Genomic DNA, 19,377 nt, shown 5'->3' on the forward strand with positions numbered 1-19,377 from the left:
GGGAGCCCAAAGAAAAGGAAGGTCAGAAGCATATGGATAATAATGGTGAATTATCCAAGATAATCACTCACAGCAGGGCGAGAACTTGCGAACAGATGGTTATTGATTATAATAACAATTGCATTGTGCTTTACATATGTTGCTGCGTGTCCATGAGGATGTTCAAAATGTGCTTTCAAGTGAAATAACTTTGCAGATGCAGCTTGGTTCCACGCAAATCCCTTTAAATAAAAACGAAAAAAAAAAAAAAAAAGCATCAGTCGAATGAGCCGTGACACAATCACGACTCGTCCTTCCACGCGGGTCTAATGAGTCGTGACACGCAGGGGGGGGGGGGGGGGGGGAGCCTCCCCTCCCACGCTCCTCCAGCCCACTCCCGCTCTCCTTTATTATGAGGCGCGCTCGTCCTGGCAGTCAGAGCGGCAGCGGAGCTCTGCCCCCTCCCACGCAAACACCCCCGCCCACGCATCCACGCAGCGGAGCCTCCTCGGAAGGGGGGAATCACACACGCCGAACATGAGGCTGGTCGTGGCCGTGCTGGCGGCTCTGCTGGCAGGTAAGACCCGGATCGGTTTCAGCACCGCGGACAGAGACACGCACTGGTTTCTCCCTCTCTTTCCCCCCGCTTGCAGGAAATCATGCACTTCCAGCAGGTGGAGAAGGACCGCCAGAGGTTGAGGTATTTATTTATTTTTTTTTGTGCACTTTTAACTTTAAAAATGCAAAAGGTGCAGAGGTGTTTGGATGTCAGCGCGGGGGCGCAGGTGGTGAAGTTGTGGGGGTGTTTGCAGGTGTTGCGGTGCGTGGTGGAGGTCCTCACCAAGACGCAGCAGGACCAGCGGTGCAAGGACATCCTCCAAGCAGGTCTGCAGCAGCAGCAGCAGCAGCAGCTGCAGCTGTGTTTCTTCTATTCAGACGCTTCAGAAAAACACAAGTCTGCTCAGGACCGAAACCCTTTCCTGCAGAAATATAGACGGATAAAAAGTGGAGCCGAAATTCCGATAGAAGATGTAGTTGTACTCCTTAGACAGATGTTATCGTGCATGTTTTTACCCTTAAAATATGAATGAGTGCTTTCTAATTTTGTGTTTTTGTCATAATCATTATATCAAATCTTGCTCTGGCAAATAGATTTGTTTCTTTTTTTTCTATAGTTTAAAAGTTAGAATCATGGACTATAATTATTATCATTATTATTAATCATTACAACATTAATCTTGTTGTGTAAAAACTACATTCTAGGTTATTGTTATAAAATTATTGCTATTGATATTTTACAATATAGCATTTTTAAATTATTGTACTTATTTTATATTAATATAGCATTATTAAATAATTATGATAGTTATTTTAAAATAATATAGGATTATTAAATAATTATGATAATTATATGATTATCGTCACTAATATCATCGGGTGGCTGTGGCTCAGGTGGTTGAGCCGAAGCCCCAGTTGGAAGGTTGTCGGTTTGATGCCAAGCCCCTCCTGTGTGTGTGTGTGTGTGTGTGTGTGTGTGTGTGTGAAGGCAACCTCGTGTAAAACAGGGCTGCATTCACCCAGCTCTAAAAGTTGAGGCTATTAGTTAGAATCTATAATAATGATCATTATTATTGTCATTCGAACTGATTCAAATTGTCAGCCTGTTTAAATGAGGGTATTTCTTTGAAAATTTTTTGTATTTTTCTTTGTATTTTCTTTGAAATTTCTCTGAAATTTCTATTTCTTGAAAACACTTGATATAACGCAGAAGAAAGCACTCACAATTTAAAAAAAAATCAGAATATTAAAGATTTAAATCTTCAGCAGTAGTAACCATAGTATTGGATAATGTCGACTTGAGAACCGCGACCATGAAATCATATTGAAGTTATCCGCCGCTTTCAGCCGTTCAAGGTAAATGCGTGTGACGTGTGTGTTCCTTTGCGTCAGGGGTGAAACATGCGTCGCCGGACACGAACGACGTGGAGGCGACGCGCGAGGAGACGGTTCCCACGGCGATTCCCACGGCCGGGGGCCTCACTAAGGAACGCATCGAGAGGTTCCTGAAAACCGTGGTGAGCAAAAGGGAAGCCCCCGAGTACGAGCGCAGTCAGGAGTCCTGGAGTCTGGGTGACGAGAGGGAGAAGCGACGGGCGGATGAAGACCTGGAGGAGGAGGAGGAGGAGGAGGAAGAGGAGGGAGAGCGAGAGAAGAGGCGAGACTGGAGGCCCGGGAGATACCACCAGAGGAGACAAAAGCGAGGAGAGGCGGAGGAAGAAGAGGAGGAGGACAACCAACGGAGCCAGGAGAGCTGGGGGGTCGAGAAGAGGTCGGGGGAGGAAGGGGAAGAAGAGAGGGAGAAGAGGAAGTGGAGGCCGGGGAGATACCACCAGAAGAATCACAAACGGGACGAGGAAAGTTTAGGCGACGACGGCGGGGAGCCGGAGGAGGAGCGCAGCCAGGAGGCCTGGGATGTGGACAAAAGAGGCCAGGATGAAGAGGAGAGATACAAGCGCGTATGGAAACCCACGCACCGCTACCACCACAAGAAGAAGATCCACAAACGGGGCGACGAGGAGGAAGATTACGATCGCAGCCAGGAGTCCTGGGGGCTCGACGACGAGAGGGACAAGCGGGAGTGGAGACCCGGGAGGTTCCACCAGAGGAGGCACAAACGGGACGAGGAGCTGCCGGAAGAACCGCGAGAGGAACCCGACGAGGAACGCAGCCAGGAGTCCTGGGATTTCGACACCGGGAGAGAGAAGAGGAACTGGAGACCCGGCAGGTTCCACCAGAGGAGGCACAAGAGGGACGAGGAGCTGTCGGAGGAGGCCGCCGACGAGCCGGACGAAGAGCGCAGCCAGGAGTCCTGGGATTTCGACAAGAGGGGCGTCGACGAGGAGCAAGAGGTAGAAAAGCGGATCTGGAAGCCGACGCACCGATACCACCACAAGAAGAAGTACCACAAGCGAGGAGGAGGAGGAGGAGGAGGGTCGTCCGAGGAGGAAACCGGGGGGGATTCCGATGATTTGGATAAAGACGAGACGTTGAGGTAGGTCTATTTTCATTCCTTATGTGAGATTCGTGGCAAAAAAAAAAAAAGAAATAAAATAAATTAAAATAATTAAAAAATATTAAATAATTAAAAAAAACAAAATTAAATTATTAACATTATTTTTTTAATTTTTTTTTTAAGATAGCAGCTGTATCTTCATATATCTCTGGCCTACGTGTCTGTACCTCACGCCCTGGAGCAAAACATCCCCGGATGTTCTTTGAAAGTGGATTCCGCAGGAGGAATGAACCGCTTTTTATCTTCCTCGCCAGGTATCTGCTGCAGAAACGCAACCCCTGGATCTACAGAGGTTTCTACCATCCCGCTTGGTACAAGAGAGATTCAGACCAACCCGCCGTAACCCCGGACAAGGTGGGGAACGTCCTCCTGAAGCAGAACGCCGGGCTGCGGACCGACATGGGGGGTTGATTGTGCTTCTGCCTGTCGCCGGCTGCAGGTGGAGGAGCTGACCAAGCTGCTGAGCCACAGGATGAACCAGCTGGCCGAAGATGAGGCCAAGACGGGCCTCCGTCAGAGAGCGCTCACCCCGCAGGAGGTACTGAGGGATGGGAACCAGCGTTTGCACTGGGGTGCAGCGTGGGGGGGGGGCGGGGGGGTACCAGGGGCACGAAACAAGGACGAAGAATGAATCATGCCACGTCTTGACAACAACAGCCCTATTTTATTCTGCAATTTCATGACAAAACATCTATTTAGTTGGTTTCTTTCCTCGCGATAAAGATATGATTCACCGCAGTCCTAATATCACAATTATAATATTACATATACCTATATCATACTGTCACAATAACTTAATTCTACACACACACACACACATATATATATATATATATATATATACACACACATATATATATGAAGTATATATTAGTATATAAATATAAAGTATATATTTAAGTATAAAGTGTATTTTTTGCCACAGGTGACAATATCTATATTTTTTAAAGCAACAGTAATTAGGCTGACGTGAAAAGTTCAATAAAAATAGTTCTATATTCTTATAAGTTTCAGAAAACCAATGATAAAAAAGATGACTTTTTCCATCCCAATTTATATAAAAAAAGAGCTAAATTTAAATGAATTATTTTTATAATGACTCTGTCGCTTCCTTTGAGCACAAGCTAAGCTTCATTCTTATTTTTCTGAGGACAAACTATTGTACTTCCTCCTTTTTACCGTCACCTTGGTTTTCTCGGTGAAAGTTAAGGATGCACATGGACACGAGCCAATCTTGAAAAAACAAACAATGCTTTTCGAATTCTATGCTTTGAGAGCGTTTGAGAACAATATCCCTCCATCTTTCCATCTGACCCCGGTAACCTCACAAAGCACATCAAGCAGCTCCACCAGCTGATTCACTGAGGGAGAAAGAAACCGTCCTCATTATGGAAATGTCTGGTCTGCGCGGCGGCGACTGGGCCCGGCCCTTGGAAACCGCACGGCATCAGCGCAGCGGCGCGAATACACATCGTGACTCCCCTTTTCAAAAGCTCATCCTGAAGATGAGGGGGGGGGGGGGGGGATTATTGTAATGCATTCACCGCTTTCAACTGTGGCCTACCAAACAGCTGAAGGATGGAGAGTCCGAAAAAAAAATCAGATCTTTGACATCCAGGCCCTGTTCTACTTCCTCTGGCCGTTTCTTAATTTGCTTGCGCAACATCTGCTACTTTATCACAAATGCAATTCAACAACCCAGACACACATCTGCCTCTGTCAGCAAAACAAAAGCTGGCTTTGTCTGTGACACTCGGGAGGATAATTAGTAACTGCTGAGCTTGCAGGTATTTAGGTGCTTCTACCCCATTCTTTGGAAGAAAAGTGATGGGGAGAGCCTCCGTTCAGTAGTCCAAGTCTTAAGTCACCATTAAATATCAAGAATGCAATGAAATAAATCAAGAGGCTGCAGAACGCTTAGCTACTTTGTGAAGGTTCAAGGCTTTTGGCGCCCCCTAGTGGTCAAGATAGGAAGTGCGTGGAAGTAATGTGAGTGTTCTATATTTAAAGAAAACATAATTTAAGGCTTAACCTTATAATGGACCGGTCGAATATACTAGTTAAGACATAAATGCATAACTATTCAACTTTGTGCAGAAAAAGTCTTCGAATTTTCAGAAAAAATGGCGGAAAAACATGAAATTGTTAAATATATCGAGTGCTTTTCTGGGAGTTTGCCTCCTTCAAATGAGCACATTATCTGGAAAAGAGCAAAATTTTCAGTTTGACAAAAACAAAATGCAGAAACACCTGCGGAAATGTATAAGGTGTTTGAAAGAAGTTCAGTGCAGAGCTAAGAATAGGACGGCCAAGGAAACAGTAACATGCACTTGCAAAATTTCAATATTTCACATTCATGCTAATAAAAATAAAATGAAATCTAGATCCATTCGAATAAAGACTATCATTTTTCTTGCATTAGAGGCTCCACGGAACAGTTATTTCTCCACAAATGGCCAGATATGCGTGTTATCAACCACCCGAATCCCCTCTGTGATCATTTCCAGGAGAAAGCCCTGGAGAACCTGGCAGCCATGGACCTGGAGCTGCAGAAAATCGCTGCCAAGTTGCATGACAACAGTCAGTGAGCTGTGAGTGAACAGAAGCCTCGTTCCTGTCGTCTACTTTCATGTGCTTTAAGTGTTTCACCAAAAAAAAAAAAAAAAAAAGAGAAAACTTCTCTTAAGCTTAGCCAAAAAGATATACGTATTAGTGACTTTTTTTTGATGTGACAAAATTAAATCAGCATGGGAATGGTTTTGATGTTTATATATATATATATATAGATCTATTTATTGTAGGAGAAAATGTGAAAATAAAGACAAACTGTTCAATCATCGTGCTTTGAAGAGTTTGCGCTCAATAAAAGAAGTGATTCTGGGACCAAACACATCTCTGGTTGTATTTATTGATTTAAAAAGAAATCCTGGACGTCGCTAATGGAAAACAGCGGTAAAGGCATTAAAAAAAAACAAAAAACAGCACTTCCTGCAGAGGGGCAACCAAATAAAAAAGGTGATGGGGAACACTAAAATGGCAAAAAAATAAGGCTGATTTCAGCATCTCCGTATGCGACAAACTGAGAATTAATGATTGTGAACGCTCGGAGACGTGCGCGACCGGAAAGCTCCTCGGTGTGGGAGGCGATGCCCGAAAGAATCCCCGCGGGAGCGTCCGTGGCGTGGAAGCGCCCCCGTCTTATTTGTCCCGCCCCTCCGCGTTTGTCAGTTTGGGTCTCTTGGCTGCCGGCTCGCCGCCGCCGGTGGTGGTTTTCGCCGCGTCCACGGCGACGGTGGTCCCTGAGAGGAGGTAGCCCCCGCCCCCGCTCATCAGGAGCAGAGGATGGGTCCGGTTGGGCAACACCTTTGGGGCAGGAAGGAAACGTGGAAAGCACAAGTCAGGATGCATTAATTCTGCGCGGTTAGAAATAAGACTTTGCTTTGCATCGGCAGGGGTTGGTTGACTTCGATGCAGCTGGTTTGTAGATTATAATCCAGCAGAGGGGGGACGGATCGAGCAGTAAATCTTCCCGCTGCACGTGCCGAGCGGCGAGGACGGATTGATTTCCCGCCGCGCTCGACGGCGGACAGATAATGGGAGCTCGTCGAGGAGGAAGCGGTCAATTACACGGAGGCGGATAATCACCGCTACGGGTCCTGCTGCTTTATCCCGTATAGGACGTGTCGCCGAGAATAGTATTAGAAAAGGGGGGGAAAAAAAAAATAATTACAACCCTCTATCAGAGAAAATGTCCTCGGGGTTTATCGAACATGCTTTAAATGGTTTCGATGCGTCGCGATCCGATCCGTCAACTTGAGAAAGCAGGAAATTGGTGTTTCACACACACACACACACGTCTATAAATCCTGCGCAGCCTTAACTCATCACGACATGCTGATTTTGTTTCTCAGCCAGGCAACTTCAGGCACAACGGAGTGATTTGAGATTCTTTAAAAAAAAAAAAAAAACTGCGGTAAAATCTCGAGTTGATTTCCAACATCTCGAGGGTGATCGATGCCAGTTCACTTTGTGCACAATTTGAAGGGAAAGAGTGATCGGTGAAAAGAAAATCCAGTGGAACCTCGATTTACAAGTACATCCACTTCAGAGTTTTACAAGTTACGAGCCGTCGCGTGGTTGTTTTTTTTGCTTTTTGATACCAACCGAACCTGCAAAGTGTGCAAGTTACATTTAATCATACACTGTGGCGTTAAGTGTGTCGCCCGTAAGTACTATTACCCCAAGCACATTATTTACACATATAGTTATACATTAATTGCAATTTACTGCAAGTGCAATAAACCTCATCTCAGCATGTTTACAAAAGCTCCTGTTTACATCTGACTTGATTTGAATTTTGTTTTGGTTTCCCCACTGGATGGTTGTGCTTCTGATGATAAAGGCTTCCCTATTAACCTCCCCGTCTTTGTGGGCAATACAATTTTTACTAACCAATTGATTTCTTTGCATTCTCTTTTATTTTTTTCACACTTCTTTGTTATTTATGTAGAAAGTGCTTTTTTCTTATTTGAAAATTTGTAACAAAAAATGGCTAGCTGGAACGGATTAATAAAGAATTCAATGTTACAGAATGAAATAATTGATAAAAAAAAAATGATAATGGATAGCGTTTCAATGCATTTAAATGGGGAAATTGAATTTGATATACAGTTTACCCTTGTTTTTCACGGGGGTTACGTTCCAAAAAGAACCCGTGATAGGCAAAATCCGTGAAGTAGAAACCTTTATTTTTTTTTACAATTATTATACAATTAACTACTCTATTATACATTGCTGCTGTTGTCCTTATGTTTTTTTCTTCCTTCTTTATGGAACGAACGGAAGATTCATTAATTCCGTAATGCCGACCTACGGCCGCATAGCTTTTACCTTCCCTTAGCATGTCCAGAAGTTTAACTTTATCTGCCATAGATAGCATCTTCCGCTGCCTTTTGTCACTCCAGAGCATTTTGTCAACATTATGGGTTTTAGAGAAATTCGAAATTGCGAGAGACTTTGCACGTACGTCATGTTAATTTGGCGAGCTGTTTTACGTACGTGTACATATTAAACTGCAACGTTATTGACGCACGGGTAGAAAAGAAGCGGAGTGACTTTTTAGCCAATCAGAATGCAGAACACAACGCACCATGCAAATCCGTAAAGTAGCGAAACCGTGAAAAGTGAACCGCGTTATAGCGAGGGATCGATGTATGTGCAAACTGAGTTGTGTCCGTGTTTGGGTGTACCTGGTAGTGCCGAAGCCAGGTGTCCGTGAGTCGGAGGTTGACGGCGCCGCCGTGCTCCTTCAGTTTGGTGAAACACTCGACGAGGGGCTGCGGCGAGAGACGGCAGAGGGACATTGCTGCAGAGCGGACGTGCACGCACAGCCAGTTTTATCAACGCGGGCGTTGTATATCGCTGAAACCGATATACAATAACGCCCCGCGGCAACGGCGGAGACATCGACCTGATGATTACCGCGGACGTGGGTTTCTCGTAAACGCCGCCTTACCTCTTTGTACTGGGAATACACCACGAAAGGCCTGGAGGGGGCGAGGAACCTCAGCAGGCCCATCAGGACGGGACAGGGATGGAACCGGCTGGCGATGACCAACCTGCACGCGGGACACAAAGCGATGATCCAGCACAACATCAACAGATTGTTATTGGGGTTGCCAGAGCGCGCCGTTTTCAATTTATCGCCGGCGTCTGCGACCCCGGGATCGGACCGCGGAGAAAACGCGGAGGTTAATTTCCCATTTCCGGCCGGCCGGGTGGGTGGGTGGGATGATTGAGGATGAGCGCGGCGCGGTGTTTATGATAAAGCCGGCCCATTGGACGGAGAGGGAAGGAAAATCAATGGAATAACCAGATCAATACTTGTACTTTTGCCTCCGTCGTCACCTTCACGGCACTTCATCAATCACAAAGAGGCGACGCGCTCGGCTAACTCACTTCTGATCACAGGAAACTGCACAGCCATCACTTTGTTCACCGCCAGAGGGTGGCGGCGCGCGGGGATATGTTTTATTAGCACTGCGCCGACGCAAATGGTTCAATCATTAGTACGCGATTCATTCCTGCTGGTCTGTTTTAATGACCGCTGCTGAATCCAAAGCTGAGGACGGAGGGGGGAGGCGGTGAACACACACATCTTCACCAATAACCTCGCCAGCGCGGCACGTACTGAGACGTTGCCTCGGTAGCATTCCCAATCACGACTCGCCCATTTTGATGGTTAGTTGAGGTATTCATTCATGATCTAGATCGCTATCCCAGCTGTGATTGGACGAGAGGAGGGGGGCAGACAACCATTCACCGGTCATATGGAGATGTAGCACTCTCTACAAAACGCAAAAAAAGAAGCCCAATTTAGTTGATTTAGGCAAAAAAAAATGGTCAAAATGACGATGCTGAGACGTACAAATCACTCCATCATTCATGCTCTCATTCACACGTCTGTGCAATTTGGCCCTCCTGGATTTTTTTGGACTGCGGGAGGAACCTGGAGAACCTGGAGGAACCCAACGCAACTGTATGTTGGAATCCAACCAGGGAGCTCCGAGCTGTGACGCCACACCACCTGCCGACTGCATTTTCTAGAGTCTGAGGTCGTCCCTAATTTTTAAAGTATTCTCCGAGACTCTCAAGGTAAATTTGTTATTCAGTTTCAGGCCGATTTTGTTTATTTTACAGCAATTATTTTTCAATTCTTGGGAAAGTTCCTGTTTATACTGCTGTCATTTATCGAACATTTTTAATGCGAGTTAAGTAAAAAAATATCAGCGGGGTGTTTCAATGTCATCTCTGATATCTTCGGTTGAGTATTTTCCTCCCAATTCTTCTCGAATTCATAAATCTACCAAAAAAAAAACTACCAATTTAAAAAGGTCATTTCTCCTCAATCTACAGATAATTATGAACTGATTTAAAAGCCATTCTGGTGAAATCAAATCTTGAATGATTGATTGCATTTGCCCTCATTTTACATCCTAACACTGTGCAGCCGAGGTGGATCGTTGAGTCCATCAGAACGCCGAGGAGGTAAAAGAGCAAGAGGAAGACGACACCGACCCGTCTGCGTTCCTGCCCTCCAGCAGGGCGGCTGCAGCCGCCAGCTTCTTCCGCTTCTCCTCCTGCTTCAGCTTCTTCTCCCGAGCCTAGAGCAAAAAAAAAAAAAGCTCTTGTTAACCTTCATCCGGGCCATATCTTTACGTTTCCATAAAGGCACACTTTGAATCTCAAGTACGGAGGACAACAGAAAAATCGGTAAAATCGTGGCTTGCGACGTGCCAGGTCAGCTCGTCGGACTGTGGCGTAGAATTCAGCGTTTGCAAAACAATCGTGTTCGAATGCGTCCAGAAAATGACACAAAAGAGGACACGTTTGGATATCGACTGATTGGCAAGGCTGTGATTTAAATTCTTTTCTTGCGTGTGGTTTCAGAAAACACATTATAATGAATGTGGATATTTGAAAAATGGATGTTTAGGCCCTTATTACTGGGCTTTTAAGAGATCCAAACCTCTCTTCTTATCAATACTAAGCCATTCTATCCTTTTCATTTTAGACTCTCCAAGGAAACACTGCATGGTAAATAAAGACACTTCATTAATATGTAGCTTGTTTGTCATTTCCCGCACTTTGGCCTCTCTGCTTTTCTCCCTCTCCTCCTCCTCCTGGGTCTTGCCGGCGTTGGTCTCCATGCCGTCGTCCTGAGGTCGACTCTGCCGCTCCTCGGCTGCAGCGCCCGGCTGGCTGGAATCTGCGGCGGCACGGATAATCCGTATCACATGCACATAAAATTAATAGGACCTTAAGGTGGCGGCGCTGCGGTAAACGGGGGCGGAGCCGTGGTGTTTATGGGGGGGGGGGGGATTTCACAGACAACACGGGAAACGTCGTGGAATTTTATGAAATGCGGATGCAATGTCCCGAGAAAACAACAAAAAAAAAAAGGAGAGTGAGTCTTTTATATCTGAGGCGGCCAATTAGAACAAGCGGGAAAGGCTCAGCCCATGGTGTGGTTTCTGGTGCAAATGCTGCAGCTTGAGTTTGACTGCAGGGCTGGATGCAGCACGCGCGCACACACACACACACACGCACTCACTCACACACATACACACTGAGGAGAAACCATCGCAGACCAATAAAAGCAGTGTTCACACACTCGTGGCTTTGTCAGAGCCGGTATGTCCACTGCACGCTTTGGATGAACACCCTCATTAGTTTCTTATTCTGTGCTTTTGCAGCCACAGTTGCATAGAAAAAAAAAAGACAACTTTAACCGTAATCAGCGACATTAAGAGCGGAGAGATACAAGTACGTTGATTTCAAAAAAGCAGAAAGTCTATTTTTATGTGTATCGAGAATTCATACTTAAAATGTTCCCTAAAAAAGAAAAACAGAGGTCAGAAATTGAGGTTACAGCAAAGAATACCACAACACATTTAAGCAAATACATAAACAACTACTAGTTCTAGTCAGTATGTATTTTTAAAATCACTTCATTATATCTTCCTCCCCCCCTAAATAATAAACAGAATAAAAAAATGGGGATTTACGAAATGTAATAAAATAATAATAATATTTTAATATACTGCTCAAAAAAATAAAGGGAACACTTGAACAACACAATGTAACTCCAAGTCAATCACACTTCTGAGAAATCATAGTGTCCACTCAGGAAGCAACACAGATTCATTTTGACTTGTTTTAAGGACATTACATCAAAGTTGGATCAGCCTGGAGTTTGTTTTTACACTTTAATTTTGAGTGTGATTCCTAATCCAGACCTCCATGAGTTGATACAATTGATTTCCATTGATCATTTTTGTGTGATTTTGTTGTCAGCACATTCAACTGTGTAAAGAGCAAAATATTTCATAAAATATTTCATTCATTTAGATCTAGGATGTGTTTTTTAAGTGTTCCCTTTATTTTTTTGAGCAGTGTATTTTACTCTGGGAAAAATAGTTAATATATTGTGAATAATTCAAGGTCAAAAGTGTTCTTTGTGCTTTTGGTTTTTGGCGACGCTCTCCTCTGTGTGGTCTAAAAGCAGCGAGGCTGTAAACCGGGCCGGTCCTACCAGGCCCGGGGTCTTTGGCCGCGGCGTCCAGCGAGCCCGCCAGCAGAGCGTTGACGTGGCAGATGGGAAATTCGTGCAGCGTTTCGTGAAAATGCGCCGGGAAGCCGAAACTGTCGACGCCCGCCCGGACGGGCCCTCCTCCCGGGTACATCTGGACCACTGAGCCGTAGCCTGGGTGAGGAGCGGAGACGGGATGCGTTTAGAAAACAGGAGGAGGAGGAGGAGGAGGTTTTGCTCCGCAAGGCCAGAAACTGAGTTCATTAGAGCTGGAATAAACAGAACCGCATCACGATGCGCCCGAGGCTGGTCTGCATCGCACACAGACACACAATGAGGTTTCCCGACATTTCTTTCTGTATTCTTGTTGACTTCTTTCTTCTTGGCCCGGGACTGCCTGGGGATTCGTGTCGACTGAAGTCATTTCTTGTTCGGTCAAAGGAAGTTTAACAGTTGTACAGTCTGGCCAGCTGTGAGGTAACTTTTCAGGTTTTTTTTTTTTATTTCCTTGCTTTTGCTGATATGTAAGAATTTTTGAACTAAGTGTAGCTGATCTCTTGCCGATTATATAACAATGTCTTGCTATTTTAAGGACAGTCCTTGGCCAAAAGGAATTTGGCTTTTTTTATTAGGCCAAATTTAGCATATTATGCAGAAACATCTTTTTTACGGAATTACCGAATTTTTTGGACTGTACATCGACTCGGATTATAAGTCGCACCAGCCAAAAATGCATAATAAAGAACGAAAAAAAACATATATAAGTCGCACTGGAGTATAAGCCGCATTTTTTTTGGGGGGGGGGACTTATTAATAAAATCCAACAGTAAGAATAGACATTTCATATTGAAAGGCAATTTAAAATAAAAATAGAACAGAGAACAACATGCTGAATAAGTATAGCCTAGTATAGCCTATATGACGCATAAACAACGAACTGAGAACATGCCTGCTTGGCTATGCTAACGTAACATATTACGGTAAGAGTCGGTAAGAGTGTGAAGACGCAACTGTCCTGTTGACAAGCCTCTCCCTGCAGCACCTTGTTCAATGTGTGAACTCGTCCCTCTAGCCGTGGCCAGCTAGCTTTTAGCCCACCATTAGCTTCTTTAGTTTTCTTCATTTCAGTAAGAGTAACCTCCACTTTTCGCCAGTCCCTTACAAGTTTCTCACTAACTTCAAACTTTCTTTCTGCTGCTCGATCGCCGTTTTCGGCTGCATATTTCACTACTTCCGGCTTGTAACCTGCAGAATATGATTTTCTTTTCGGTGCCATTTTTGTTCAGCCCTTCTCGGTTGTTTTTTTAAGTTGAAATTAAGAATGATGATGTTAAGAATGTTGAAATGATCAATGTTCATAGGTACAGAAGTCGCTGGTAGCATCTTTTTTCACAACACACTTCTGCCATGACCCGCCCCCGCTGAATATTGATTGGTTGCCGTGTGTGTGTGAGACGATCCCTGTTATATTAAAGACACACACGCAGACACACACACACACACACACACGCATCATAGCAAGAGAGCTCAATTATTTCACACATATGTCACTCCAGAGTATAAGTCGCACCTCTGGCAAATCTATGAAAAAAACTGCGACTTATAGTCCGAAAAATACGGCACAGGCTGATATTTTAACATGTGGTACTTTTTTGTGAATTGGAAACTAATTTGGTAGAAGCAACAATTTTTTATACAGGAAAAGAAAAGTTGCGATCAAAGTTGAAAAATATCTACTGACGTTACGTCTCGTTTGACGCGCGTCAATCTTACCTCCCATTCGCTCCATGACGGCTCCGAGCACCAGGCCGGCGCACGTCTCAAACACCAGGATTTTGCTGCCGGCGTGGATGTTCGCCAGAGTCAGCATCTGGGAGAGCGTGTCATAACGCAGGTGGCTGCACGGCACCCAAACAAACACACACACACACACACGCGGAGTCATCGCAGCGCCGTCTGGGATTCACGCGAAGCGACCAAAGCTGACGCAGACTCACCAGATCTTCCCCGGTTCCCGGCCGTGGTACATCTGAGCCAGGATGCGACAGGACGGCTTCAGAACGGTCACCGTGTTCTCATACCTGCGGCGCACGGAAAGCGAAGAATTACTCATTCTGCTGATTTTTCAAGTGTTTATTCGAGGTGGATAAAATGTGCGCTGACTCACTTCTTCTTTTTCTTCTTGATGTATTTGTCCTGGGCGTACTCTGTCTTATCTCTGAATGTGGAGCTGTTCTCTATGAGCTGCTGAATGATTTCCTGCAGGATTAACATGCACACACACACACGCACAAACACACACACACACACACACACACACACACACACACACACACACACACACACACACACACACTCACTGTATCATGAGATACCTGGCAAAAGTGGCTGTTCCAGAGGGTTATCCTTTTTTTTTTAAATACAGTATACCCTTGTTTTTCACGGGGGTTACGTTCCAAAAAGAATCCGTGATAGGCAAAATTCGTGAGGTAGAAACCTTTATTTTTTTTTTTTTACAATTATTATACAATTAAATACTCTATTATACATTGCTGCTGTTGTCCTTATGTTTTTTCTTCCTTCTTTATGGAACGAACGGAAGATTAGTTAATTCCGTAATGCCGACCTGCAGCCGCATAGCTTTTACCTTCCCTTAGCATGTCCAGAAATTTAACTTTATCTGCTTTTGTCAGTCCAGAGCGTTTTGTCAACATTATGGGTTTTAGAGAAACTCAAAATTGCAAGATAATTTGCACGTACGTGATGTAAAATTGGCAAGCTGTTTTACGTACGTGTCCATATTAAACTGCAACGTTATTGACGTACAGGTAGAGAAGAAGCGGAGTGACTTTTTAGCCGATCAGAATGCAGAACACAATGCACGATGCGTGAAGTAGCGAAACCGTGAAAAGTAAACCGCAATATAGCGAGGGATCGATGTATGTGCAAATATATCTGCTGAGATATGGAAAATACATGTTCATGGTCACAACACAAAAATTCTTAATCATTCATCACCTAGTAAATCAAATAATTCTTTCTGAATATAAAAATCCCATTTTCCCATCTCTTCTGTCAATTTATTCAGTTTTTGTTTTCAAAGAAGATTCCTTTGAATTTTTTGTTGTTCTCAAAAGAGATGGATTTCACCAAATCATTATGCATTTTCGGGGGAAAAATATCTTGCAAATTATAATGAATATCATGCTATTTCAAGTCATTTCCTTCTCATTTTCTAGCTTATTTTCCAGATTCAACATGCGAAAGCAGGTAAACAATATCTGATATTCCTACGTTGACATATAAACCAAACAAAAGTCCATTTAGCATTTTTATTCAAAGCTTGGGGTGGCAACTGAAAACTTATTATCATGATGAATTTGACAGGGGTCGGATTTGTGTTTGCCTCCCTTTCACGATACATTTCTATCTGCCCGCGGATATGAAACTCTCCCCAGGGAATAAATGCCACTGTCTGTTATGGCTGTGGGAAACCGAAACTGCAAGGGAAAGGAGCTTCTTCATTGCAACCAGACGGTGCCTTGCCTCAGGTAACCACGGAAACACGGCTATTTCAACTCTAGTTCGGTGAGTCTTTACTCATATTGTATAATTATTTGCTTGTGTGCTAATCACTCACCTTCTTGCAAATTGACTTCCAAATTTAGAGATAGAAATGAAAGAATCAAATAACCAGAGACACCTAGAAATATCAACAAAGTGCACCCAAAATAACAATCATGTATTATGTTAATAACGGTACGGAATAACGTAAAAACAAGTGCCAAGTTGCTTTCGAAATGAGCTACATGATCACAATCCCTACTCAAGGTGCAAAATATTACCTGAAAATTTGCAAGAAATTACCACAAAACTTCACGATGATGGATTTTATGTGTTCCTCAGACTGCTATACTGGGGTAATAACAAGTTTCCCGTCTCAGCACTTTTATACATAATTGGGAGTTTTAACAATTTCGCGAGGCGGCTTTCCTTCTTTCAAAAAAGCAAGACAGCTTTCTGTCAATGAAGTAATTTAATCAGCTCGGCGTGTCTCCATTATTGACTTCATGAATGAATAATCTGGTGCTTTTCTCAGCAAATCAAACTGGAATGACTTCACAAACTTTTAAATGACTTCGAATTCTACTGCTTTATCCTTGAAAGGGCCATGAAGTTTTAATGTCTTAAGCAGTATACACGGGTTTCAGCTGCAGCTCATTATCGATACGGTGCTTGGAAAATCATTTAGAGCAGCGAGGGAATTAAACACGGATTGTAAATAAACAAGTATTACCATGTTGGCGTTTTGTGTTTTTCCTTAAGCATAAATTGCAGCTACAGCAAGATATAGAATTATTCAAGGCTGTAGATCTTAAGTCTCTCCACTTTCTCCAACTTTTGCCCCCCCCACCCACAAATGCGTGAAAACACACACGCACACACAAACACTATTCTTTGCAGGGGGGATTCAACCACATTACATTTTTCTGGGATATTAATAACCATTTATAGTTTTCAATTTAACAATTCTAAAATTAGAAAAAAAAAGAAGAGATAATTACCATTTGTAGTTGTAGTACATTATTGACTATGGATTTTAAATGCATTTAATATGTGAAAATCCACGGGATGTCCTGCTTTGATTGTTTTTGACACAATATATATGAAAAAAATATATATATGTGTCTTTGGTTATTTTTCCTTTCTATAGTCCTCTTTCTCTGTTGATTTCATGAAAACCATCAGACACTTTTGCCCCATTGCTTAAATGGAACAGCAAGACGGAGGGACCGACAAGACACAAACATCCACAACTGTTTTCTGTTTCGACACGGAACTTCCAGAGTTTGTGCTGTACCTGACCCTTCAGACCTTGCTCTTTGAGCGTCTCGATGTCGTCTCTGGTCAGCTTCTGTGATTTCCCATCGTCTACAATGTTTCGGTTGTCTGTGCCAGCTTCCTTTGCATCTACAAACACAAGAGAAGCACCGGGTTACCGGAAGGGAGTCCGTCACAGACGGGTCGGGAATGAGAACGGCTGTGTGCCTTCTCACCAGCGGGGCTCGTTGGGGCCTTGGCTTTTTGAGGCTGCAGGGACCCTCCGGTTGTAATTTCAAAGGTGGTGCTGTACAGTTGCCCCACGCTGTTGTCCAGGAAGAACCACTGCTTTTCAAAGATCACCTTCCTATGTTCGACAGAAAGACAGCGTATTGACCAAGATGATAACAATCATTTAAAAAAGGTGTCAATACATTAACAGTGCGTCCAGAACGTGATATTACTTTCAATGTGTTTTATCAAAACGCGCAGAAATTCTCGGGATATAGGAGAGTAAATTTGATTTTCTAAATCTGTATCTAGTTTATTGTTATTACTTAAATCGATTTTAATTAAAAGCCTATGTAGTTTTATACTTATTGGTCATTTTGGGACTCCTGGGGTGTCCTGAGAGATACAGTCTCTTCTATTCTAAACAAGAGTTTTATTCAAATTGTGGAATTCAAAGCTCAGTTCATTTCATTGTGTTGCTAGTGCACTCTGTCAGTGACAATGCATCTGACTCATGCATCTAGCTAAACTAGATAGATGCAAATAAGAATAACTTTATCTATCCCGAAGGAAATTGTTGATAGATACATGATCTATCATACACATTGCATCCTACCTGCAACAGAAGAGCAGGTTGCAGGTAGTGCAGATGTGGATAAATATAATATATAATACAATATTCATCACATAGCAATATTTAATAGGTTTTAGAGCATTTGTGCGATGATCTAGGAAGAATGTATGAGAATGGAATTGTGGTTTGAAATCATCAATTCATTAGGCAAAAGGGGAGGGATTATACACATAATCATAGGTTTTATTGCGCACATAAACATTTAAACAGCATGATTTAGCTGAATGTAGAATCTCCAGCATATTTTGTAATGAGTTGTAGCGTCTCTCCATCATTTAGCCAATAGATGTGTCAGGTGTATTTCTGTTTTTGTATCTCATTTTTAGGCTTAGTAATTTTTTAAGCAAGAGAATAGTTTAACTCCAATTTGTTTCCCTGATATTTACGCCAAACAACATGAATAAACGGACCCGAATTCGGGATGTGTCTTCGGGACTTACTTTCTGGGTAGAATTTGCACGGCTTTGTAAATATCTCCCCTTTTTAACACAACGTAGTCGCCCTCTTTAATCGTGTACTCGGAATCCTCGTCGGTGTTGTCCGCCATAATAAGACGGGTAAATGTGCAAGCTAGTCCGCCGCGATATAGACTTCAGGTTTGGCGAAGTGCGCAGAGATATTAGCGAAGAAAAACAACAGTAAACACAATGTTCCGCCCTTCGGTGGGAGCCCGGCGACTCACTATCCCCACGTGTTAGCCGGCATTTCCGTAGCATTACAGGGCAGCCAATCAAATTACAATTCATCGATTGAGCCATGCGCCACTATAGATGTCTGTGATTGGCTGAAAGTAAATCTCCAACCAATAGCGATGGAGTGCAATTACTCGAGGTACAACAGTTGATGACAGAATCATCGACCGATGCAAATGTGTGTGTGTGTGTGTGTGTGTGTGTGTGTGTGCGTGTGTGTGTGTCCGTTATTGCTTGGGATGCAATGATGAGTTTGTTTGATTATACAATTTTAAATAGAGTAATAAATAAATTGCAGATAGATCATAGAAACAACAAATACGAGAGCTAAAGCCAAATATATTCAACCGCCCCTCTTTTGGACTGTTAATTGTCACTTCACATTTTTCTGGACATTTCCTGTCCTTTGTGCTTAATATAATTAGTATTTTAGCAAACTGAAAAAAATTTCAAAAAACAGCTTGAAATCTTACATGTGGAAAAATATGTTATAATGTATTGTTCAAATGTAATACATAATACAATATCATATATTATGATATATATTATGTCATGTAATACTTTGAATTTAATTCAGAGTATACATTTTTTACATTCAAAAAGTTTTTTTTTTTCAATTCCACGGTATCATAATAAAATCAATTTCTTTGAAAGCCAGTTTAATCTGGAAAAGGTTATAATTTATTTTAAGTTCCATTTTACTAATTATTTCAGGAATGTGAGTCATTGCTGGAGTAGATCTTTTATTACCTTGAACTGATATTGTTACAAAAACAATGCAAGATTCAAAAGTTGTGTTTTATCCAATGAACAAATTGTGAAACCTGACAATTTTTTCAGTAAAAAAGTTTTATTC

General features: G+C 43.0%; 2 protein-coding genes across 2 annotated transcripts; one reads left to right on the plus strand and one right to left on the minus strand.

Moving 5' to 3' along the window:
* Positions 1-330: 330 nt before the first annotated feature.
* On the plus strand, positions 331-5,940 carry chgb (chromogranin B). The gene is made up of 7 exons (XM_086167617.1): positions 331-556; positions 633-679; positions 792-864; positions 1,930-3,031; positions 3,307-3,406; positions 3,492-3,590; positions 5,560-5,940. Exons 1-7 carry the CDS (start codon positions 517-519, stop codon positions 5,638-5,640), a joined length of 1,542 nt encoding a protein of 513 aa, XP_086023743.1. The 5' UTR covers positions 331-516; the 3' UTR covers positions 5,641-5,940.
* Positions 5,941-18,538, minus strand: trmt6 (tRNA methyltransferase 6 non-catalytic subunit). Its single transcript, XM_086167618.1, has 12 exons — positions 18,270-18,538; positions 17,201-17,331; positions 17,005-17,114; positions 14,311-14,402; positions 14,141-14,224; positions 13,917-14,041; positions 12,147-12,317; positions 10,699-10,820; positions 10,130-10,215; positions 8,568-8,670; positions 8,302-8,388; positions 5,941-6,415 (listed from the first exon to the last, which is right to left on the minus strand). Exons 1-12 carry the CDS (start codon positions 18,374-18,376, stop codon positions 6,251-6,253), a joined length of 1,383 nt encoding a protein of 460 aa, XP_086023744.1. The 5' UTR covers positions 18,377-18,538; the 3' UTR covers positions 5,941-6,250.
* Positions 18,539-19,377: the final 839 nt, after the last annotated feature.

This window comes from Fistularia commersonii, chromosome 20 (assembly GCF_037954325.1).
Source record: "Fistularia commersonii isolate RoL2024-O1a breed Wild chromosome 20, RoL_Fcom_v1.0, whole genome shotgun sequence".
Lineage (NCBI taxonomy): Eukaryota > Metazoa > Chordata > Actinopteri > Syngnathiformes > Fistulariidae > Fistularia > Fistularia commersonii.